Source organism: Brassica napus, chromosome C4 (genome assembly GCF_020379485.1).
Source record: "Brassica napus cultivar Da-Ae chromosome C4, Da-Ae, whole genome shotgun sequence".
NCBI lineage: Eukaryota > Viridiplantae > Streptophyta > Magnoliopsida > Brassicales > Brassicaceae > Brassica > Brassica napus.
Window position 1 is genome coordinate 13,196,252 of NC_063447.1, and position 24,823 is coordinate 13,221,074.

The 24,823-nt window shown below is 41.7% G+C and overlaps 2 protein-coding genes and 1 long non-coding RNA gene across 3 annotated transcripts; 1 reads left to right on the forward strand and 2 right to left on the reverse strand.

Annotated features, from left to right (window-relative positions):
- Positions 1-6,800: 6,800 nt before the first annotated feature.
- On the reverse strand, positions 6,801-9,669 carry LOC125585797 (meiosis-specific protein ASY2-like). Its single transcript, XM_048755485.1, has 5 exons — positions 8,805-9,669; positions 8,484-8,618; positions 7,983-8,402; positions 7,418-7,929; positions 6,801-7,247 (listed from the first exon to the last, which is right to left on the reverse strand). Exons 1-5 carry the CDS (start codon positions 9,667-9,669, stop codon positions 6,801-6,803), a joined length of 2,379 nt encoding a protein of 792 aa, XP_048611442.1.
- Positions 9,670-10,667: 998 nt separating this feature from the next.
- On the reverse strand, positions 10,668-11,488 carry LOC125575339 (probable LRR receptor-like protein kinase At1g51890). The gene is made up of 2 exons (XM_048755486.1): positions 10,934-11,488; positions 10,668-10,831 (listed from the first exon to the last, which is right to left on the reverse strand). Exons 1-2 carry the CDS (start codon positions 11,370-11,372, stop codon positions 10,668-10,670), a joined length of 603 nt encoding a protein of 200 aa, XP_048611443.1. The 5' UTR covers positions 11,373-11,488.
- Positions 11,489-13,145: 1,657 nt separating this feature from the next.
- LOC125585099 lies at positions 13,146-13,865 on the forward strand. The gene is made up of 2 exons (XR_007321993.1): positions 13,146-13,514; positions 13,616-13,865. It is a non-coding gene; the product is annotated as an uncharacterized LOC125585099 (long non-coding RNA).
- The last annotated feature ends 10,958 nt before the right edge of the window (positions 13,866-24,823 follow it).

Genomic DNA, 24,823 nt, shown 5'->3' on the forward strand with positions numbered 1-24,823 from the left:
CTACTGCCAACTATTCGTCGAGACTCTCCACGAGCAAGCCCTAACCTGGTTCTCCCAGTTAGAGGAAAACTCAATCGGAAGCTTCCGTGACTTGTCAGCAGCTTTTCTCAAGACGTACATTATGTTCACAAAGCGCAACGCTACCGCCTCTAGCTTGTGGAACCTCAACCAAACCAAAGACCAGAGCCTCCGCGACTACATGGAGAAGTTCAAAGCCGTAGTCTCGAGGATTGAAATCCCAGACATTATCGCCATCGACGCCCTGTGGAACACGTTGTGGGTTCACTCTAAGTTCCGAGAAGACTTATACCAAAACCCAACTACGTCACTCCAAGACGCTATCGCGTGCTCTGATAAATTCATCCGAATGGAAGAAGATACTAATGCAATTCTCAGCAAGATGAACGCACCCAAAGCTCCAGCGGGCTAAAAACGCCAACACGCGACAAGAACCGCGCCAGCATGCCCCAAGCGACAAAAACGGCCGCAAAGACGGATACATGTATGTCGTCAACGAGAACAACGTGCCGGTTTCAACTCTCGTAGTCCGCGGAGAAGGTTGGAACAAGTGGGTAAGGGAGCTCAATTCGTCCGACAAACCAGTTGACGCTGTTTGCGCGACCCAACCTACAACAACAGCAGGTTCAGCGGCATGCCCTTCCAGAACCGTTGATCTCACCAAGCACTGCAAATATCACGACGTCAAAGGGCACGATACGACAGAGTGCAAGTCACTCTATGCGCACTACCTCTCATCTCTTGCAAGTGGCGACTTTAAGTTCGAATCCCTAAAAGCTAAGCCGAAGAACGGCAAGAGCTGGAGCAAGAATAAAGAAAGGAGAGCCCAACGCAAAGCTACAGGCAAAGGTCGACAAAGCGAAACTCAACAACGAGACGACGAGGAGGACACTCAGAGGGGTAACGGCGAGGGAGACTCCTCAGCCGATGAAGAGCAACCAGCTAATCGCAGGCGCATTGAGGTTATACTCTCTCAGCAAACCTTATCGTCGGACGACGAGAACGACGACACGCCTGTACTCGAAGATTTGAGAGACGTTCTGAAACGAAAGTTCGAGTTCGAAGATAGCAACAGCTCCAAGCACAATGATCTCCAAACAACGTTGGATGCACGGAAGTCCCGGCGTATCTCGGCAGGTGACCCCGATCCCAAAGAGCGCCCAAACGGTGACCTTCGAGATAAACTCAACGCTGGCGCATGCGATCTTCGCATCCGTCTCAGTCATTCGAAATCCACGGACCTCCGAAGACGTTTGGAGAAAACTAAGACGTCAAGCAATGACACTCCGTCGTTGAAAAACGACAATAACGTATCAACCGATTTACGCGCCTTCTTAGACTCCAAGCGAGTAAAAACGAGACAGCAGCTAAACGTCATTATGGGCGGTTCTCCTCCTTGCGGCAATTCTGTTCGCTCCGTCAAGGATTACCGTCGACAGGTCGCGACTTCGCAGAGGTGGCCGACTAGGCCGCCAAGTCACCCTCAGATAAATTTTTCGCCGGATGACGCCGAGGGGATTCACGTACCCCACAACGACCCTCTTCTTGTCGTCCTTGGAATTGGGGAGTACGACGTCACCAAGGTCCTCGTTGATACAGGAAGCTCCGTCGACCTCATCTTCCGAGGAAGTCTGCAGAAGATGGGAGTCGATCTCGACGAGATTAACCGGCTTCAACGGATCCTCCGAAACAATACTGGGAATAATCCCCCTTCCGGTACGCGCATGTGGAGTCACTCGAACTGTCAAGTTTGCTGTTGTAAGCACGAAGGCCCCTTATCACGCTATACTTGGAACCCCCTGGATACACTCAATGCAAGCTATTCCATCTACTTATCATCAGTGTGTCAAGTTCCCCGGTACAGACGGAAAAATCAAAACATTGCGAGGAGATCAAAAAGCCGCTAGGGAGCTCCTAGTCGCCATAGTCAAACTCCAACGATCGTCTCTATCCGTTAACTCTGTTTCTCCTCCAATCTCTAAAGTCTGCTCCCACGAAAGTGAAGTTCTCGAGTTACCTATTGACGATACCGATCCAAGTCGGACTGCAAGGATTGGTGCATATCTGTCTGAGGATATGCAGCAGTCTGTTCTCAACTTCCTCAAGAAGAATGTGTCCACATTCGCGTGGTCCATGGCGGACATGAAAGGAATTGATCCGGCTATAACGACTCACGAACTAAACGTCGACCCGACATTCAAGCGTGTCCGACAGAAGCGACACAAACTTGGTCTCGACAGGTCAAAGGCTGTAAACGAAGAGGTCGACTGGTTGTTCGGCGCTGGCTCAATTGCTGAGGTGCGCTACCCCGAGTGGTTAGCAAATCCAGTAGTCGTTAAGAAGAAGAAGAAGAAGTGGCGCGTCTGCGTTGACTTCACTGACTTAAATAAAGTCTGCCCAAAGGACAGTTATCCTCTCCCCAGCTTCGACCGTTTAGTCGAGTCCACAGCTAGAAACGAGATGCTCACCTTCATGGACGCTTTCTCCGGGTAAAACCAAATCATGATGCACCCCGACGATCGCGAGAAGACGGCCTTTATCACAGACCGAGGAACCTACTGCTATAAGGTCATGCCATTCGGCTTGAAGAACGCATGAGCAACCTACCAACGGCTTGTGAACAAAATATACGCAGATAAGCTGGGCGTCACCATGGAAGTATACATCGATGACATGCTTGTTAAGTCGCTACACGCCGCTGATCACCTCCGTCATTTGCAAGATTGCTTCGAAACTCTCAACAAATACGGCATGAAACTGAACCCTGCAAAGTGCACGTTCGGGGTTTCCTCAGGCGCGTTCCTTGGTTACATAGTCACACAGCGGGGAATCGAAGCCAACCCGAAGCAGATCTCCGCGGTCCTGAACCTCCCAAGCCTAAAAAACAGTAGAGAAGTACAACGGCTTACGGGTAAGATAGCTGCACTCAATCGGTTCATCTCCAGATCCACCGACAAATGCTTGCCGTTCTACGATCTCCTACGAGGTAACAAGAGGTTTATCTGGGATGAGAAATGCGAGGAGGCATTTACTCAACTCAAGCATTATTTGACAACACCACCCGTACTCGCCAAGCCAGATGTCGGCGACATTCTATCTCTTTACGTCGCAGTGTCGCAAGCAGCAGTCAGCAGCGTTCTGATAAAAGAGGACCGTGGTGAGCAAAAGCCAATCTTCTACACAAGCAGGCGCATGACCGGACCAGAAACGCGATACCCAACTCTGGAGAAGATGGCGCTGGCAGTCGTCGAAGCGGCGAGAAAGCTTCGCCCATACTTTCAGTCACATTCAGTGGAAGTATTAACCGACCAGCCCCTCCGAACGATACTCCAAAATACCAACAGGTCCGGAAGACTAACGAAGTGGGCTATCGAACTCGGTGAGCTTGATATCACGTACAAGAACCGAACCGCGGCAAAATCTCAGGTTCTTGCGGATTTCTTAGTCGAATTGGCCCCAGAATTGGAGGAAGACCTCACACTCCCAAACCCAAACTGGACACTGCATGTCAACGGATCTTCGACTAACAAGGGCGCAGGTGCCAGAGTCCAACTACAGTCCCCGACCGGAGAACTGATCAGACAGTCTTTTAGCTTCGGCTTTCCAGCTTCAAACAACGAAGCAGAATACGAATCTTTGATCGCGGGACTCCGCTTAGCAAAAGCTGTCAAGGCTAAACGCCTAAGCGCCTACTGCGACTCACAGTTAGTCGCCAGTCAGTATAGCGGCGACTACGACGCCCGCAACGATCAGATGGACGCCTACCTCAAGATAGTACAAGGCTTAGCCGCAGAGTTCGAATTCTTCAAACTCGTCATAGTTCCCAGAGGGGAAAAGTGCCGACGCCCTCGCAACACTTGGAAGCAAGCTTCGGCATCAAGTTAAACGAACCATCCCAGTACACCGCATTGAGAAGCCAAGAATCGATATCTCGACCGACCAAACCGTCATCATAGCCCCAGTCACCGAAACCGACACGCCCGATACTGATGGATTCGGCCCTGACTGGAGAACTGAGTTCATTGACTATCCCTCAAAGGGAGCACTTCCAACTGAGAAATGGGCAGCCCGCCGACTAAAAACACGCAGTGCCCATTATGTCATCCTAGACGACGAACTCCATCGATGGACTGCGAGTAAAGTACTCCTCAAATGTATCCATGGTGATGAGACAGTAAGGGTTATGGCCGAAACGCATGAAGGCACTGGAGGAAACCATTAGGGCGGAAGAGCATTAGCGATCAAAGTGAGAAGCCTAGGCTTCTTCTGGCCGACGATGAACGCAGATTGCGAGTCTTACGCTAGAAGCTGCGACAAATGCCAACGGCACACACCAAGCATCCATTGTCCAACTAAAATGTTACGAACGACGACCGCACCGTACCCATTTATGCGATGGGCAATGGATATTATAGGACCCCTTCCCTGCTCCCGCCAGCGACGTTTCATTCTCGTCCTCACTGATTACTTCACCAAATGGATCGAAGCTGAAGCATACGCTCAAGTCACAGACAAAGAAGTCTGTGGTTTTGTCTGGAAAAACATTATCTGCCGCCACGGTCTACCTTATGAAATCGTTACTGATAATGGATCACAGTTCATGTCAGGCACCTTCAAGGAGTTCTGCAGCAAATGGAATATTCGATTACGCCCTTCCACCCCTTGTTACCCGCAAGGAAACGGCCAAGCGGAATCCTCCAACAAGCTCAGCATCGACGGCATTAAGAAACGTTTAGACCTGAAAAAGGGTCATTGGGCCGACGAACTCGACGGAGTCCTATGGAACCACCGCACAACACCAAGAAGATCATCTAAATCGACACCTTTCTCTCTTGCATACGGTGCCGAGGCTATGGCTCCCGCAGAAGTTAACGTTTCAAGCCTCCGATGTTCGAAAATGCCCCAGTACGTCGAACTCAACAAGGAGATGCTGCTTGATGCCCTCGACGAGATTGAAGAACGACGGGACCAAGCTCTGCTACGAATCCAAAACTATCAACATCAGATAGAGAGTTACTACAACAAAAAGGTCCGGGCCCGACCCCTTGAACTCGGTGACTTTGTCATGCGCAAAGTGTTCGAGAACACTAAGGAGCTGAACGCCGGTAAACTCGGCGCTAAGTGGGAAGGACCTTACAAAATCATCAAAGTTGTCAAACCAGGCGTCTACCAACTTCAAACGTCACGCGGAGAAGAAGTGCCACGAGCATGGAACACAATGCATCTACGATGTTTCTACTCGTAGGTACAAAAAAAAAAAAAACCGAGTAGATGCTCCTCCGCGGTCACTTCTACTCGACCGAGTAAAGGCGCTTCTAACGGCCACTTTTACTCGGGAAAAACGAACTACGAATGGCTTGATCCTCTACCGAGGTACATAGGCAGCCTTAACCGGTCCAGCTGTAACAAAACCAAAGTCAAAATCTTGTTCTTTGTTTCGACCTCAATCGAGTAAATACCGATTATCGAACCCAACGGCTCCCGTATCTCCAGCAGGAGGTACGCGGACACTCACGTTCCATTGCCTAGCTATGTCCTGATCAGACACTTAGCCTAAGGACCCAACGGTCGTGAGTCACCTATGCCCAAAGAGCATTGACCAACCAAACAGAGTGAATCTTTACCTTTTCTCGACTAGCGCGTAACGGATTAGCTACCCAATTACTCGATTGTCATTGAGAAAATGGACAAAAGAACCTTCCACTCTTAGATTCAGTTTCTTATTTTTGAAATAGAATGACGCACCTAGACGTTATCTCAATCGAAATACGACAAGAGCTGAACAAAGTCCCTTAGCGGGTTGTTTCGTTATCTATTTGCAAAAGCTAAAGGTCAGGAATCTATTGTTTCTAAGCGAGTATATCGCGAGACTCTAAAGATAACTGAAATTTACTAAGAAAAATTGCAAGTACAGATAAGGACCACAACAACACACAAATTTAAAGTCTGCTTAAAACAGCGACTTACCGACAAAATGAAAGTATGTCTAGTCGTACAACAGCAGGGTCTATCAAGACCACAAACACAAAAAGCACAAAGAAAAACAACATAAGCAAAGCGTCAAGGCACATAATCTTGATCGTCCTCCTCCGGCGTTCCAAGAGTAGGAGGACCGACTGGGTCTTCAGTAGCGGCAGCAGCCGGGTCTTCCACTCGAGTAGGAACATGGAAAAGGGAGTCCACAGTAGGAGGCGGGGGGTTTGGAACGTCTCTATCCCCGACTTTGTTGGTCGTCTCTTTCTCGACAGGCTGCGGCGGCGACGTCTCCTCGGCTCTATCATCTTCCTCCTCTTCGTCTTCTCGTCCTTCGGAGGAAGAATCCGAGACGAGGACAGGATCCTCGATGCCCACGTTCTCGGTCTCTTCCTCTCGAACCGGAGTGTCGCCTATCTCGAGGTTGTCCTTTTCAGGGACCTCCTCCAGATTCTCATTCTCTGAACGTTCCTTAAGACCACCTCCCTTTGGGACCTCGACGTGCTCAGCGGGGACCGACGTGACGTCAACCAATGGCTCTTCTGATGGCTCCTCGGTAATTTCGAGCGAGGTAATGAGCTGAGAAGCCTTCTCCGGTCTGATCAAATTTACGTTCGATCCATAAGGATCAAACGATGCTCTAAACCTGTCCTCGACGAAGCGAGAAGGAAGAACCAGCGGAGAAAGAGTGAGGTCGCTATCAGATAGCGGACCTACACAAAGTTTTTTATCCTCCGCCTCATGGATTTTCTCCTGCTCAGCAAAGACGTCGATCATTTCTTGTGGGATCTCCGTCCCACTGGCCTTTATCATCTCAAGGCACTTCTTCGTCCCCGAAGCTGACCGTACAGGTTCTTCGCTTTCCCAAAGGCATCCAAGCGAGTAAAATGGTCGCGTACGTGACCAAAACAGCGATTTGCCTTCTCGACCAAAGCAGCTTCAACCCTTTCCCTCTCACGAGTAACCTCCAACCCCCGGGAGTCCTTCAAGCGTTGCCTCTCTCTGATCAATTTCTCCACTGCAGCGTCCCATTCTTCGAGTAGCTCAGCCTTCTCCTTCTCAGGGGTCGCAGCCGCTTGCTCCAAACGAGTGTTCTCTTGGGCAAGCTCTTTCTTCGCCGCTCTGTCGGATGTGAGCTTACCCTCCAGCTCTTCAAACTTCACTCGAAGAATTTCCTTCTCCTTCTCGGCCTTCTCGTTAGCCTTCTTATGCTCCGCTCTTACTCTCTCGATGGCCTTCAACCTCGCCTGAGCAAGCTTCTCTTAAGATCCCAACTGGATCATCGTCTGCTTCAGAGCACTGTCGTACTTCTCGACAAGGAAGTTCATGCTCCCGTCACTCTGCAGAACGATAAACACGGACTACGTGAAATGGATGAACCCAATAAATCAACAAGGAGATAAAAGATGAAAGGTAGCGCAGTTACCCGCGCTCTCGAAGAAGCAGCGTCAATGTATTCATTCCTGAAGTAGAGATCTTCTAGTTGCGGCATCTCCTTTGTCCCACCACGAATTTGGCGCGTCAGTTCCGCGCATCTAAGGGGATTAAGGATTAAGGGAGTTGTCTCATCATAAGAAAACTCGACGCTATCAGGGAATTCAATCCTCCTTCTCTTTGCTAGGGAACGTTCAGGTCGAGAACTTTTTCTCGCAGAAGAGTCGGGAGCAGACCTCTCGTTCGCAACGGGCTCATCACCAGAACCCCCTTCTCGCGTGCTGGTTTTCCTCCTCTCCTCCGACAGGTTTTCAGGAGTGCCGCTGTCCTCCCCGACAACGTTGACTAAGGTCGTATCAGCAGCATTCGTGTCGGAGGTAGAAGGACGGGGCTCCGCCTCAACAGACCTCTTAGTTCTCTTCTTTGGGCGACCATCTGGCGCCGCCTCGACTAAAGCACCCTCTCGCCCTTCTGCTAGGCCCTCATATCTATCAACAGAGGAAGCTGCCCCGCCACGAGACCTTTTTTCCCGTCCTTCTTCATTTTTGCCTTCAAACCCTCGGAAGTCACATCGAGGGAAGCAGACTCTTTGGGAGGAACCTCGTCGGTCGCTCTCCCCTTAGTTTTTTTGCTCTTTTTCTTCTTCTTGGGACCTGAAGCAGAAGTCTCCGCTCCGACCCCTTCATCGACTACAATAGGGGCCCCCTCTCTGGAGGCTCCTTCTTTGGAGGCTCCTTCTCTGGAGGTTCCACCACCTTCAGAAGCACCGTCGCCTCCGGAGTTAGACGGTCCCTGAGGATCGACTGTAGTCGATTTCTTCAAGAGAAATTGCAACTTTCCTTTCAACAGGGCGCTTAGATCCGGGACTCCATCCATTTCTCTAGCTTTGTCGAGAAGCCTCTGTTGTTTGCGAGTAAACAAAGGAAGGCGCGACTTACGTGGACCGAGAACACAAGGAAGCCTCGACTCCCAATCAACTACAGAAGCAGAGAATCAACATGAAAATCGCAAAAAAAAACAAACCTCGAATAGTCCCTAAAAGCAACCAGCAGGCTTACCTCTAGCGATCCTAGCTTGCTGGCGACGTATCCACTCTCGACTGAGATCCGGCCAACAAAGATGACTGTGTGCCGCGATCGCTTGAGCACTCTCAAAGAACTTCTTAGGGTAAGCGATCGTATTCGGCTGACGAACTGCAAATACAAGGATAAGAAGGGTTAGAGCTAACGACTAAAACAAAACTCCAACAGACGAGCCTCTACCGAGTTGCTGGTTCCACAAAAAGCGTTAGTCGTCCCCCGGGGGTTCTTCGAAAGCATGTTCATCAGATTTCACGAAAAAGTACGCGCGTTGCCAATCCTGCGTCTTATTTGGATGACCGGTCAAGACGTTGTAGTTCGAATGCATTTTAACCGAGAAAATCCCGTTTGGCTCCGCCTTCGTGAAAGTCAGCTCCTCGAAGACCCTCACGCTCATCGAGATGTCCATCTCAGCTGCCATTACCATCAACATGACGGCTATTCGCAGCGACCCGTTCAAAAGTTGAGAGATGGCAATGTCTCGGCGGAATGCATAAGACGTCACCAACCGAGGGATCGGAAACCATAGCTTCGTATGCTCCCCGAAGTAGGACTCATACACGCACTGGTAACCAATCGGAGGCGACCAGGGACGCTGCTCAGTAGACGGGATGATGTAGGTAACGTCGGCACCGCCGTTCGCCCTTAACAGATCCTTCACAGTATGGTGAGAAGCAAAGGATCCAAACACATTCCCCCACGACTGAGCCCGCGGGTCGCGCAGCAGTCCAGGAGGCAGCGGAAGAAGCTCCTCGAAGATCCCACCAGGATGATAAATAGTTGGACGACAGTCTATCTGGTCGAAACGAACTCTCTTGCGAACCCGCCTCGAAGGCGTCGGGGACCGACCAGACGCATCAGCGTCGCCACGTTCGGAACCAGCTGCATCATCGCTTTGGTCTCCCCCTCTGTTCTCACTTCCGCTCACGTCGCTGCTCCCGACTTCAACGCGATCTGCGCCTTCATCACCAATCAGCCTATGGGCATCAGCGACCAAAAGACGCTGAGATAGAGTCATGTTTTCTGTGTCCCGGAGAGCATCGCGGTGAATCAAGTCGAAATCGTCCAGTGGGCTGCCGGTTGCTGACGCATCTCTGGTCGGACTCGGAGAATCTGCGATGTCCTTCCCTTTCTCCTCTCGCGACAATCGACTTCTCGGAAACATTAATTCAGAGGACGACTAAAACTGCCGAACGATACCAACGAGTCTATACGAAGAAAAACTTATCTAGAGAGAGAAAGTAAAAGTAGAGAGAAGGGAGAGAAAACGGAATACCCGAATCTGCAGAGAAGAATGACGAAAGCAAAGGAGAGAAACCTATTTATAGCAAAAACGAATGTACATTTTCCGAGCGCAATCATTAGGTCTACGAAGGCCTAAATGGGCCTCAAAGGCCGCCTAAATGCCCAGAAACTTACTCGCGACGGTTCAGTTTCTCGCTTGAACCGGTTTTCAATCAGGTAGTCAGACCGGAATCAATTCCTGGTCTCGATTTAAGCCGGTCCCCGGTTAACCAATAAAACCGATCCCCGTCGTTTTATCCGAAATAATCTATCACCCGAGTAAATTGTATCTCATCATAAAGACAGAGAGGCAAGTAAGCGAGTCAAGACAAGCGCTACTCGGAGAGACCAGAGACACCTACAGAACATCATGCGACTAAAAGCACATACCGACGACTAAACGGGAAGGATTATCCCTTACATTAGAGACTGCTATCCGAATAAACCTGACCCACAAATTCTCTGAGACCGCCACGTCGTTCAAAAGTGAACTGGGGAGGAGGGGACTTATTGTAGGAGATGGATTACATCCCTCCACAAGGCCCATCGAATAACATGCCCTAATCCAGCAAGTTGGATTAGTTTAGTCGGCTCGGCGGCTAAAGACGTCAGCTCGGCCTTATAGTACTTTTAGCCGGTCCACTAAGCCGATCCGAAGTACCCGGCTTGGAGGAAACTTTGCCCAGGCCTGTATACTCGTCCTCTCGCATCAAGGCCCAAAGAGGTACGAAATTAGGGCATCAAGGACAGGAGACCTATAAAAGGGGAAGAGGAAGCAACAAGAAAGGGACTTTTGGATTTTTACACACTGAGCGGCCAGATCTAGGGTTTTAGTCATCTCTTTGATCTTGTTGCTTTGAGCTTTCTGGACTGTCTCTCTCACTTTCCTGCCACTCTTGTAACCCTTTGGTTTGAATCTAATAAAACGTCTTTAGTCATCCCATTTCCGAGTTCTTTCAACCTAATCGACTGAATCCCGTTCAAACACCAGTTAACCTTTTTCATCAACTCATAACTTCTCTTGATGTTCACCATAGCAGAAACTGATCAATCATCACATTCCAAAAACAGACAAAGTTCAAAAACAGAAACAAATTTGGTAAGAAAATAATGGGTGTAAAGAACAAGCTTAACTTTGTTTTTACCTTCATCTTCATCAGTCTCAAGCTGTCGAAGGTCTAAGACTTCATAAATCTCGACGGCGTTGATAAGAGGAGGAAGAGTTGAGTTACCGGTCATGGCTAAAGTGAAATTGAAATTCCCATCTGGAGAACTCATAGCTTCTCGACTGGATGCAGTTGTTATCTTGAAATTTGGAGGCCTAAAATAGGAGAACCATTCTTGGTCCCCATTATAAGTGACATTAAACTCTCTGGTCTCATTAGCTTCAAGATTTTGTATTTCTGCGAAATGCATGTATATATATGACTCTGCAGTGGTCTCGTCCAGAGTCAAATTTAAGGTCAGAGGCTGACTAGAATTTGCAGGGACGGCGGCAGTCTTCACCACACGTTGTGGCACATCGTAGAAGCTATTTGTACTATTGACCAAAAGGTTCGTGCTTATAGACAGTATGGAAACCATAATCGGTCATGAATGTCGTTATCATACCTATAAAAGGAGAGAAATTGAAGTATCTTTTTTATTTACTATCTCAACACAAAGAACAAAACAACAGATACAGAGACAAATGAAAAAGAAAAAAAAAACTTTCTTTTACCTGATGACCTGTTTAGTGGGTGGGAAGTAAAATCTCGAGACCGTGATCAAGGAGCCACTTTGAGTGTCGTAAGTACCGTTTTTCAAAGGTCGAATTTCCAAAGAGTTAATAAACGGTGTCATTTCTCCCGTCTTAACAAGACAAACTTGAAGACGGTCCTGTGGTAAGACATGGATTATCTCGTAGATCGAATCAACTCCCACTCCTGTCAATTTAACAGATGTGAAGATCAAAGCTTGAGAATCGATTCAGACCGTCATAGTTCCCATAGAAAAAAGTTCCTCTGATTAGTTATTTTTGGTTAGCTGTGAGGTTGAAGTTGTAACAGTTTCTTGTACCCTCAGGGAAGCTTCTTAAGGTCCAAGTCTGTTGCTCAAACTGCTCTGTGTACTCATGACTGATCCTCCCGACCAGTCCGCTATCGATGTGATTTGCATCGGATTTGTATATTATTTTCGTCTTCTTCTCCGTATAAATTGTGTGCTTGGGGACCAGCCCACAAGCCAAACTGATGAATTCTGTTCATGACCAACATTATCAAATTTATTAGTGTGCAGACTGCAGAGGAATCAAAGCATAGAAAGAAAGAAAAATAAAAACAGAGTAAGAACCTGATTGATATTGAGCTTGAACTGATTCAAAAATGTCATAAGCTGCTGTTACGAATAGCAGCAAAAAGCAAGGAAAAAACTTCATTTTTCTCTTTCTATATTTTTGTGAGTGCGGGTGCTCTGATTTATAGGAGGCTGTTACCTAGCGAACACTGAATCCTCGGATGTTACCTGTGTCATAGTCCAAGTGCAGTCCTACGTTCCCGCAACGTTCCCGCAAATAATCCGCATCCACGTGTCTGCCGTAAGAAAGCCGTAACAAAGAAAGACAGAGTAGGGCCACGCTTGGTTTCAAATCATAAAGATCGCTGAACTATTAAAGGTCAAATATGTTCTTTAATGAACCCTAGAAAAATCTCTATGCTGAGCACCTACCGGCAGTAATATTCCAGAGGATCTTTAAAAAAAAAGTTATAACCTTAATATGTAAAAATTAAAAACAATGGCATTTGTGTATGCTTTCTAAATCTCATTTCAAAGAACAGAAAATTGAAAAAAAAAAAAACACTTTCAACTTGGATTTATCTCAATAGAACTTGTAGAGGATTATTTATTTAAATAAGATTTATATTTTCTTAAATACCATTATACCCTTCAATTAACCAAATTAATCTTAATATTTCGTAATTGATTTAAATTTTTATTAAAAAAAAAGGTAAAAACATAAACTAAAATGAAAGAGAAATTTACGTAAGAAGTTTTACCCTAATTTATTTTTCACTTTACTCTTCTTCTCAGCCGTACCTTCAACCAGTATCAATGGCAATTTAGGGTGAGTGGAGAATCCTTGTTTCTTCATCGGAAATCATCAATTTTATCGTTTTTAATCTTGTTTTCGTCTTCCTCCTATTTGTTCTCAGACACGAATCAACGAATTGGAGATTTGTTCTTCCTCTATGGGTTTATGATGCTCATGAACCCTAATTTCTTCCCACACAGGAAACAAATTCGATTCGGAGCTTCATTGATCGAAGAACGTGTGTGTGACCTTGCTCGTCAATTTCTACATCGGATTCATAGGTTTTCTTCGATTCTTTCGGGGTGTTATATTCACGATTAGTTCCATGTTTGATTTTATTGCTCGTTCTATGCTGAAGTTTATATGCACGCTTAGTCTCTATTTCGTTATGCATAGTTAGTTTTTGAGTTGCTGATTTCTAATTGTGATGTAGCCTTGTTTAGAGGTTTTTTATCACTTAATTCATCTTTGAGTAATCTGCGTAGTTCATAAGTATAGAGATTCGTCATCTCTCAGTCATACCTGTTGCAAAGATTAGAGATGTTGCTTGGAACATGCGGCCTCGGTTGCGAAAACATTCTTAATGTCTGACTGTGTGGTTGTTGAGACTAAGGAGCAAAAACTAATTCCTGCTGGTAACCCAATGGACAATTCAGGTTACTCCTAATACTCTGATCCCATTGATGGAAGCTTGGACAATAACATCAGAACTCATGTTTCTTTATCTCTGAATCTCTTTGACTTTGTCTTGTTGCAGGATATGGATACTGAGATAGACCAGCCGGATTTACTCTTGAAGATGAGAGATAAATGAACATTCTGAAACGAGAGTAGTTCACCTACAGATTAATTTTAGCTTGCAAACAAACGTTGATGTGCTAAGTGTAATGATTATTTGAACCAGAGCATAACATGTTAAAAGTATTCAGGAGTAACATTGTTGTATCTTAAGTCTAACATGTACATTTTAGCCACTTTTTTGAGATATCATAATCCTATGTAAGACTCTTGAAACCCAATTTGTCAACATGAGCATCTCCTGCTACAGCTTCTGCTTATGTCACACTTGGAACCCAATTGTCTTTGGTAAATTATTATTTTTATACATACATGAGAAACGCTTGAATCGTGGTCCTTTCTTTATCCTGCAGGAATCAAACAATTGAGGTAAGGATGTTGGATCAACCTTGATGCTTATCTTTCTTGATACTTTTAAGAAAAACCTTTGCCTAATATTATTTCAGGTCTAACGCGTAAGTGGTACCAAGAGTCTTTGTATCCTAGTGGTTATATACCTTGCGAGGTTGTTAGGGGTGGTGTCTTCGAACGAAAAATGTACGTTTTTTACCTTTTCTCGAATTTTAATTTATTCAAAGATCGTGGGAGAAAATATATGGTGCGAGATTTAGTGTAGATTTAGGAAAGATACTAACCGAAATATGAAAGTTTTCATATTTTCATGATTTGGCTATAATATGTATCCTATGTAGAGCAGAGCAACGAAGAGAGGGTAGAAATTTTATTCTTCCGTACGCATATCGTAAGGTAAAAGGCTGAACAAGTTATGACACATAAAAAAGAAAAGGTATTTCGTAGAGTCGTAGTTATAAGTTGTAATAAAGCTACAGATAGACTAAAGACTTCTTGCTATAATATTACCAGACGAAATCTAGCTAACATAAAATATACAAGAAAGTTTTGTTTGTATTATATACCCATGATAGACCTATGTATAATGCTTAGTATCCGATTTCTAGACTAACTAGATGGCTAGAATGAGTATTATGTCCGTAGCTAGAACTTAAATAAAATATGATTTCACTACTTTAAGAAAAAAAATTAAACAGATAAATAGTCATACTTAAATTTCAAATGGTTTTCATATTTTTTTTATATTTTTAAAGCTTAGTTTACTATTTCTTTCATTAGAGAAGGGTAAAACCTGTCCAAAATGACCAAAAGTATCAAAAGTCCTATTGTGACAAATAAAACTTGAAAGTGTCTTTTTTTTCCAATTCTCTCTTCAAAGAATTCTAGAGTACCTTATTTAAATTATAGTCTAAAAATTATACTTTCTAGCAAAATAATATTTCGCAAGCTATAATTGATCGCATATATCAAATCTTTATTGTTTCATAGGCTTTCCCTAAATAAACCCCACAGAATTACCTAATGTGATTAAAAAATATATATATATATATATATATAGCAATTAATGATTTTAAACAATAAAGATTTGATAACAATTTGTATATTTTATCATTTTTGTTTATTTCTTTATTATTAAAATAAATTACATAATTACATTAATCATATAATAAAAATCTAGATTTTTTTTGTATATGTTGTATTTTGAATTTTTCAAAATGAGTATAAATTACTAAAACTGTTAAAAGTCTCACATAAACTTTTATGATCAAGGTTTAATTTTTTTTTATATATTAAGATACAATGATTATAAGACCATATGAAGAAATAATTTTATTTTAATAGGTTTTAATGTTAATATATATACATATATAAATATATATATATATATATATCATATCTTTTAAATTAAAGTATACATCGTATGAAAATGTATTCTTATATTTTGATATTTGCATTGAACATATATTGAAAAGTTAATATTTTAATTTTGAAATCTTCATTGTTTTTTAAATGATTATAAATTATTAAAATTATCCCACATTAAAAAAAATTCGTTGGTGTAAACTTTTGTTACACAAATATGCAAATAATCATAAAATCATATGAGTAGAAACTTCATTTAATAGATATCCATATTAAAAGTGTACTATATATATGTTAATATTATTTAAATTTAATTATATATCATATAAAATAGATAAAATTGATTGTTTTGATATATTTACCTAAAATGATTGCGAATAAACAAGAGTGATAGTTTGATTATATGCACACGCCAATTTATTATATAATAGTAATTGAATTCTTAATTATTTAATATATATACTTATTATTTTATTATTTCATAATATGCAAAAAAACATAAAATAAATATAAAATATAAAATATTTATTCTGCAAAAGGTGCAGATCTTAAGTATGTATCTCTTTAATTATTTTAAATCATAAGCATTTTCTAAATCTCAGGTCAAAACAAACAAACGAACGAAATGAGAATAAACATCAAAATCAATATTTATATCGAACAATAACCAAAATGAAAAGAGAAAAATATTGAAGATAGATAGGATTGGCACGTGAACGTAACCTTCTTATAACCATAATTAATTTTTAAATTACTAAATCATGATATAATACCGAGCTGACATAGTTTCATTGTAATCAAATAGACCCGAAATTTTTCGACCTAAACGTTAGTTTCTTATGCGGTAAGTGATTTTTTGACCTAATTTTGTTTTTTAAATGAGATCAGCTCATCAGTAAACAAATTATATAATTAACAAAAAGTTAAAAAAATTGTTTAAAGACCAAAATATTAATTCAATCAAGAATATAAATTTATATTTCCGTATAATATTTTTTAAATAATTTTTATATAAATTTATCATGCGCAACGCGCAGGTCTTATCCTAGTAATTATTTTATTTTCTATGAAAAAACTCTATTTAAACTTTTAAAGTCTATGCTGAGCACCTACTAATCATAATTACTTAAAGTCTAATATTTTCTTTAATGAACCCTTGAAAAATCTCCATAGTGAGTACTGATGGACCATTGACCCACTCATAAATTAGTGTTAATGTTAATCTAAAATATCAAATAACTATTTTAGTATGATTCGAAGATGAGAATGTGATCTTTATTGATCAAGAATGTTGATACAATGAAGATGAATCTATGATTGTTAGTAAGTTTGAGTACATAAGTGTATTATCGGTATGTGAGACTTGGATCTCTTTCTCCTCCTCCTTTGTCTTCATATTATAGCCGGTTGAAGGAGAACCGTAACAGAGGTATGATCCCTGACGTGTATCCGGCACCATCAATATCTCACTACAAGAAAACATATATATACTTAATGACGACCGGAAGTAATTCGTCGTATGAAATAACCTCGAAAGTCATTTCATGGTTAAACGTCCGTCCTAAACCATTATTCCTCCCTAAATCGTCGTAAATTTACGTTGAAATAATTTCCTCGTAAAATGGTTGGTAACTAAATCATCGTAATATACACGCAACTTAACGACGTTTCTTTCCTCGTAACTCAAACCAAACATTTATGAAGAATTTGTGTGGCAGTCGTAGTAACTTCGAAGTAACATTTTACGAGAAACTTACGTGTTCTTCCATGTACATTACTCGTTTAATTAGGTCGATATAACGTGTCTTTCCTTGTTAAAAAGTCATAAACTTAGCTACGAATTTTCTTTGATTCTTGTTTTTTCAATATTAAAAAATTAAAATTATTATATTTTACTAAATTATTAAAAAAAATTAAGAAACTAATAATAGAAAAATCCAAAAATATTTTATACATATTTAAGTTTCAAATTTATAATACAATAAAAAGAAAAAAAAAACTAGCTAAGGGTTGGGGAATTCCGGGAAGAAGTTCTGACTCCTTCTCTCCAGCTCCTCCTCCTCCGCGGAGCGTCGTGGCTGTGGATTCCCAAGTCCGCCCATCTCGCTTGCAACATGCTCCAATTGCAGATTTCCAACTGCTAGAACGTCTCGAAAACTTTCGAATGAACCCATTTGAGCATGCGTCGCGCTCAAATCGTAGCTCTCAAATCAGAAATTGTCGCGCTCAACTCAGAACACAGCTTAGCAGTCTCATCATCCTGTCTATGACCATAAGACGAATTCGTCCTCGGGACATTGTTAACGGAACCGATTCCCAACATACGTCCCTTTTTCTTAGGGACCACCTTAAAAAAATTGATTTTAGTGATAAAATGTTAGATTAAATAAAATCATACTAAAAAAATTTGTACCTCCTCGTAAATCTTATCCACTTCAGGTGTGGATAATGTGACGAGTATTCCATCGGTGGACTGCTGGGTCTGGCGCTCTTCAATCTGAGCAACCACGTCGTTGTAGACTTGCTCGGACCTAGGATCTACAAATTTTCCAGGCTTGTTCTTGTGGGTCCTCTCGTAAAGCCCTTAAGAGATGGTAGTACTCATATCTCTTTGGCCTAAAATGATATATGAAAGTTAGAATATATTAAAAATAAATAAAAAGAGTTCATTGAAATACTTACCATCTCTAGACGGATACCAGCGTGGGTTTTTTGGCCTGATGAGTGAAGCATCTGCAAGTTACCATGCTCATCTCTCATGAGACGGGAAGCGGAGCAACTGTTGGCAACTCTAATTGACTATGGTTGGATCCTTCGTGTTCTCACTTGGTTTCCCGTGCTCATAACCGTTCACTACCCAATCATCCTTCCAGTTCGAGACCGTGTCGGTCAATCGAACCTTCGCCTTCCCGACAAACGCTTTTTTCACTTCTCGTTGATCCATATGGACCAATGCCATTTTTTCTGTAACAGAAAAATATTAGATTAATAAGTTACATTTGAACCACGTCTTTTTGACGTAATTTGGCGTCTTACTCCAGTTTGGATATGCGTCGGGAAGTAGCCTTTCATTGTGTCGGATACGCTCCGAGCGACACAACCGTCAACCCCAAACCTAATAAAAAATAAAAGTATAAGTTAATTAATGTTCTTATAAGTTAAAAATAGCTTTTATAAATATTACGTACCAAAAAGTATTTTTCGGTCGATCGGGGTCTAAGACTGGTAAACCTTCTCAGCCTGGCTGAGCGAGAAGGTCCTCGACGGTGTATGTAGCATAAGGAGCACTCAGGGGCACCAGCAAATCGGGATGAATCCCGGCCGCATGGGCATGAGGCAGCTCGTCTGGAACATGATCTGGAGGCGCCAGTGGTGCAGCAAACGGAGGAACCGGTGTAGGAGCAGCAAATGGAGGCGACTGGGAGACTCTCGGAGAAGACTGAGAGTCGGGGACTGTATCCGGAACCGAAGAACCGGGGGCTGAAGAAGATGATGCGCCTGCATGAATACCAGGCACACCAAACAGATCTCTGTAATGAGTTGTAAGCTTGTTTTCTATGTTACATGGAAATGGAAGCGGGTACGTGGAAGCGGAAGCGTATAGAAGCACAAAAGCGAGATTTTTTAAAAAATTTGGAAGCGGATGCCTGTTGGAAGCGTATCCACATATATATATTATTAACCATCTGAAAAAAAAATTAATTAAATTATTAATCAAGTAACATTTTAAATTCCTCATCCTATAATCTACAAATTCCATACGCTTATCGAAAAATTTCCTACACTAACCACCTAATCAAACCCTAATTACCCTAAACTAACCACCTAAACTAAAGTAAAGAGGAAATAGAGAGGAGTACCTTGTTTGGAGAATGAGAGGCAGTCACTACGAAATGAACCGCGAGTTGGTTCATGTATACATAGGGAACTATATTTCCTCGTTAAAACCTCGTAATATCCCCAGGTCTAGCGAGGAAGCAAAAATGAAATCAGTCAATGAGAAAAAGATAAACAGAAAATGATCAAAAACTACATACCTGATTTAACTCCTTGTTCCAAAATATTTAAAAACTTCAATTTATGCACCAACTGATTGTGTTAAACGCAATATTTAAAAAAAGCGAAGTACAATTTGTCACAACATAACATAAGCTTCAGCTCAATTTAGAGATAACATACAACTTTCATACCTGTCTACACAATTAGAAGCAGAAAACCCTGGTTAGTTTCATTGGCCGGAGGATTTTGTAGCTCTGGAAGCCACTAGTCGCTGCGTGAAGGGTTGAATCTGGTGAAGCATGAAAAGTTTGATCTATCTGCATCCCTATTTATAGCAGTCGAAATTAGGGATTTCCAATGGAGGTTAGAGAAAGGGTTATTAAAATTGAAGAATATAGATAAGATAGGTTTGCTATAGTTAGCTCAGTCGGTTTAGGTTGATTGGTATTATAGATAGGATTGCTGATGAGATTGTATCAGACGCAGAGCTAGAGAAGAGAGAGCGAGGTAATCGAGTTGCAACGGAGCTCGCTTGTGAGAATTATAGTGTTGCTGGTTCGATCCCAGCTCCGGTGAGATATAGCGGCCTCTCCTAGTTAACGGAGAGGTGCGGTGAACACCGGGTCAACAGATTGATCGTGTTGGTTCTTGGTTCGAGATTCAAGTCGCAAGGAGAAGATCAAAGCTTTGGATCTTCACAAATTGGTATCAGAGCGATGGTTACAAGATCCGGCGAAAGTTTTGAAGAATCAATCAAGATTTGAAATCAATCGATTTCGAGATGAAGACTCACAAGATGGCATTTGCGATATTGATGTTCGATGGTGCCGGTGATTTTGGGATCTGGAAGAAAACAATGCTCGCGCACCTCAGCGTGCGAGGTTTGAAGGATGTCCTTACTCCACAACTCAAAGATTCGAAGATTACGAAGGATGTTGACGGAGAAGACGAGGACTCAAAGGAGAAGACAGTTAAAGAAGATGACGCAAGGATGGAACGCGATGAGAAGGCCATGAATCTCATCTTTATGAGCGTCGGTGATCACGTTCTGAGGAAACTCTTCAAGTGTGCCTCTGCAGCAGAAGTGTGGGAGCTACTGGATCGACTCTACATGGCCAAGACCTTGCCAAACAGAATCAACGCTCAGCTCAAGGTCTATTCCTTCCGGATGCAAGACACAAGGACAATCGATCAGAACGTTGATGATTTCTTGAAGCTTATAGCTGATCTCAACAACCTCAACATAGAGATTTCAGAGGAGGTACATGCTATTCTACTACTCAACGCATTGCCAAGCCGGTATGATTCCCTAAAAGAAACTCTTAAGTATAGCAGAGAAGCTATTAGAGTAGACGAAATTGCAAGTGCAGCTAGGTCTAAGGAGATGGAATATAAGGATGCCCCTAGTTCTAGAACATCTGGTGAGGGTAATTATGTTTAAGAGCATGATCAAGGGAGGGTTCTTAGGGTGGGGTTCTTAGCGGAATATAAGAATCCATCTCTTAACTTTCAACTAAAAAAGCTAAGAACCGGCTCTTAAATAAGAGATTTAAGAACCGGTTCTTAGGTTTTTTAGTTAAAAGTTAAGAGACGAGTTCTTATATTCCGCTAAGAACCCCACCCCAAGAACTCCTCATTAATCATGGTCTTAGAGGAAGAACAGAGAGTAGGTCCTCTAACTCATCTGCAGATAAAGGCAAACACATGTCAAGATCTAAGTCAAAAGATGGCAAGCGCGTCTGCTGGATCTGTGGTAAAGAAGGGCACTTCAAGAAACAGTGCTACAAGTGGCTTGACAGAAACAAGAATCAGAAGCAGGGATCTGACAGAGGAGAGTCATCAATGGCTAAAGATGATGCCAAGGATCTAGTTGGTCTGGTAGTTGTAGAGGTTAATTCTATGGAATCAGACAGAGACGAGTGGATTCTTGATACAGGCTGCATATTCCATATGACACCAAGAAAGGATCTCTTCATTGATATGAAGACTACAGTCAGCGGAAGAGTTCGGATGGCAAATAATACAATAACAGATGTTAAGGGTATTGGCTCAATCAGATCCGAGAATCCAGACAAGACTACCTTTGTTCTGCATGACGTTAGGTATATGCCTGCCTTGGAAATAGGAACGAAGATTAATATCAATTCGGTATATGGTCGTAACATTATCCATTCTTTTATTTACAACATGTCAACATGAGTCATTAACTAGTTTTTCAAAAAAAAAACATGAGTCATTAATTATTACATTTTATTAAAATAAAAATTTATTATTTATTTACATAATTATTATAAATAATTTTTTTTGGTTATTTGAATTATTAAGAGCGTAAAATACAACAATGACATCTTTATATATAAAAAATGGTTTGAATCACTCCTAGAGGATCCACGTCGGATGCCACATCATCAATTCGTTCACCCGCGTGCCGACACATGTCCCCATTTAATGAAACACAGCGCTTTGTGTTTTGTCTTTCGTCTGGGCTTAAATTTGGGCTTACCCTCATCTATTGTTCGCGGCCCATCGAACACCTAACTATGCGGAAACCCTAACTCGAGATGGTGAACGCGTTTGTGTTCTATCCCTTCGATCGGCGGAGAGGGTGACGATCCAGTTACGTAATGGGGCGTTGTGATTACTCTGTCTTTAATCTTATTGTCTTTAATCTCATTAAATCAGACACCCACTACGATGTCTTCAGATGCTTTGCGCAGTCGGTGATTTCGGTATAAATAGTTTTGTACCTCTCTTCTGCGAATCGCGATCTTGAAATCTCTCTGCAACTCATCTCTCTTATACTCGGGAGTGATCTAACGTTTTTTTGTTTCTTCTATATACTGATTGTTCCGAGTTATTATTCTCCGGCGTAATGTTATTATTTTCCGGTGAACATTATTCTGTTTATTAGCACTAATAGTTTTTTCTGTGAACCTTTTTCTGTTATCTTCACTGTTACGCAACCAGAAAGAAGCTACTCTGTCAAACAACTGTTATAGAAACAAGACATCTTCTCTAAATCAACAGATCAATTTAGTTTCAATCAAAAAAGTTGCAGCCTCATTACTTTTTCCGTATTAAAGTCGAGTATGCAGTTTTTTGTTGCTACTTTCATGGTATCACCGCTACTCTGTCCAGTTTTGTCAATCTGATATTTTTTCTGATTATCTGATAATGGTTTCTCTTGCTGATTCCAGGCATTGAATAAAGAAAAAGGTCCTCTGCCATCCTTCAAACCTGCCAAATCTGGAGGTGGAACGCAGAAGAAGGTAACCTCCTATCAAATCTCATCTTCTCTTGAATCATTTTTTTGGCTTACGTTGTTCTTTCCTTTTCTTGATTTTTCTTGATTTGACATAAATGGAGCTAAGGAAAGCAAAACAAGAAGGTGAACAACTGTTTCTCTTCGATGACAAGCTTCGATCTGAAGCCCCTATGTTCAAATTGACCAAGCCTTCTATTCTCGCTGACCGTCTTCTTCCTGTAAGTTACTATATCCACTTTTTAAAGATTCCAACTTTTCAGCTTTTACGTCGTGTGTGTGTGTGTGTTTTATTTTCTAGCTTTGAAAAGCTAATTCAATGGGTTTGGATAGTTATCCTTATCTTTTGTATAAGTTAATGGTTCTCTTCGATGGGTTTGAATATCAATTATCAGGTTGTTGTTCGACGGCTGAAGCATAGAGGTATATGGGGAAGAAAGAGGAAGTGAGAGAACAAAGGGTACTTGCCCAACATGAAAACATCTAAACACATGTCTATGGCTCTTTACATTGTATGTTTATGCCTCTTTACATTATCAGTACCTTTATATTGAACTTGAAGCTAGAATATCGTTATCTTACAAGAAGCTGCTGTTACAGGTCAATTACTTCCCATCATGAATGACCCGGTTCATCATGCTGAGAAGTATCCAACTCCACCTGCAGTCTACTCTGGGAAACATGGGTCAGTTAGCATATTAAACCTGTATTCTTCAACATTGCCACCTCTCACCAGGTACTTATATCTCCTTGACGAACAGGTGGTTCCGGTAAACATCCACCGTTTCAGTCAACATTATTTCGTTTGCACTGTAACATACTATTGGACTCAACTGTTCTGTTAAGTTTGAAGTGGAGATTGCACCACAAAACATTACTCAGACAATTGCTTGACCGTCATTTACAGCCGTGACACCATTCTGCACATCCAAGTACCTAAGCTTTATCTCCATGTTTCATGTCGGAGGTCTCCCTTTGTCTCTCTCTCTCTCTCTCTCTCTCTCTCTCTCTCTCTCTCTCTCTCTCTCTCTCTCTCTCTCTCTCTCTCTCTCTCTCTCTCTCTCTCTCTCTCTCTCTCTCTCTCTCTCTCTCTCTCTCTCTCTCTCTCTCTCTCTCTCTCTCTCTCTCTCTCTCTCTCTCTCTCTCTCTCTCTCGAGCAGTGGCAGAGGTAGAGAGGTGGTAAGGGGGGCAGCTGCCTCACATGAATTATTGGAAACAAAATTAGTTTCATTGATTTTTTGAAAATTTTACGATAAGTGTTAAAATCCCTTCTAATGCCCCTCATGATTTTAAGCTCAAACATTATATTGCCCCTGGTGAATCTTCCGGCTGGGTCTGCCACTGATCAGAAGGCCCTTTCTCAAAAAAAAAAAAAATTTGATTGGATGATCTGTATACAACACCAACAATAAAGAAGTAAGTTTTTGAAGTTAAAGATAAGTTTTTGAAGTTAAAGATTAACAAACTAAAGGTATAAAACATCTAAAAGAACAATATTCGATATCTGTATTATAGTTTGTTCCATGCAGGAACATCTATCCATGTCACAACAGATTTTGTAACCAAATGAGGCTAATAGATTACTAATATGCTGTAAACAAAATATGATATCAAAAACAAGAGGATACGAAAAATAGTTGTGGCTAACAAAGAAAGCTGATAAGTATCAAAAATGACATAAAGAAGAGTTCATCTAATTCCAAATGATGATGTAAACTAAGCTAAATAAAGAATGAAGTCCAGATTTTTTAATTAATCTTATATGTAATTAACATTAATACTTTCCAATCAAATAATAAAAAAATTAGGCTATTACACTTTCAAATTATCATGCATATGCATATGTTTAAACTTAGATTGTCATGCATATATTTAAATTTAAAGTGTCATGCATATATTTAAACTTAATTTTAATTTTTTTGAATTTTTAGATTTTTTTTTTGAATTTTTTACAATTTTTTCCAATTTCATTAGAATTTTTCTGTATATTTTTTTTAAAGAAACCGACACGTCATCATTTTGACCTGTAAAATGAATAGTACCGGTCGTCTATGAACAGAAAAACGTCTCTGGAGGTTTATTATGATAAAAATGTCACTTTGAAGGTTTAAAGTGCTAGTAAAAAAATCAGTGTTTAAAGTGTTAGAAAGTGACACTCTAAGTGTTTAAAATTGGATTTCCCCTAAATTT

Coding starts and splice junctions, on each gene's coding strand:
- LOC125585797 (XM_048755485.1), bottom strand. CDS start 9,669: ATGTTTCCGAGAAGTCGATTGTCGCGAGAGGAGAAAGGGAAGGACATC. Junction 7,930..7,982: donor CCTCGATGTGACTTCCGAGG/GTTTGAAGGCAA, acceptor GTGGCGGGGCAG/CTTCCTCTGTTGATAGATAT. Junction 7,248..7,417: donor CTGCTTCTTCGAGAGCGCGG/GTAACTGCGCTA, acceptor TCTTAAGAGAAG/CTTGCTCAGGCGAGGTTGAA.
- LOC125575339 (XM_048755486.1), bottom strand. CDS start 11,372: ATGGTTTCCATACTGTCTATAAGCACGAACCTTTTGGTCAATAGTACA. Junction 10,832..10,933: donor TGAGACTGATGAAGATGAAG/GTAAAAACAAAG, acceptor ATGATTGATCAG/TTTCTGCTATGGTGAACATC.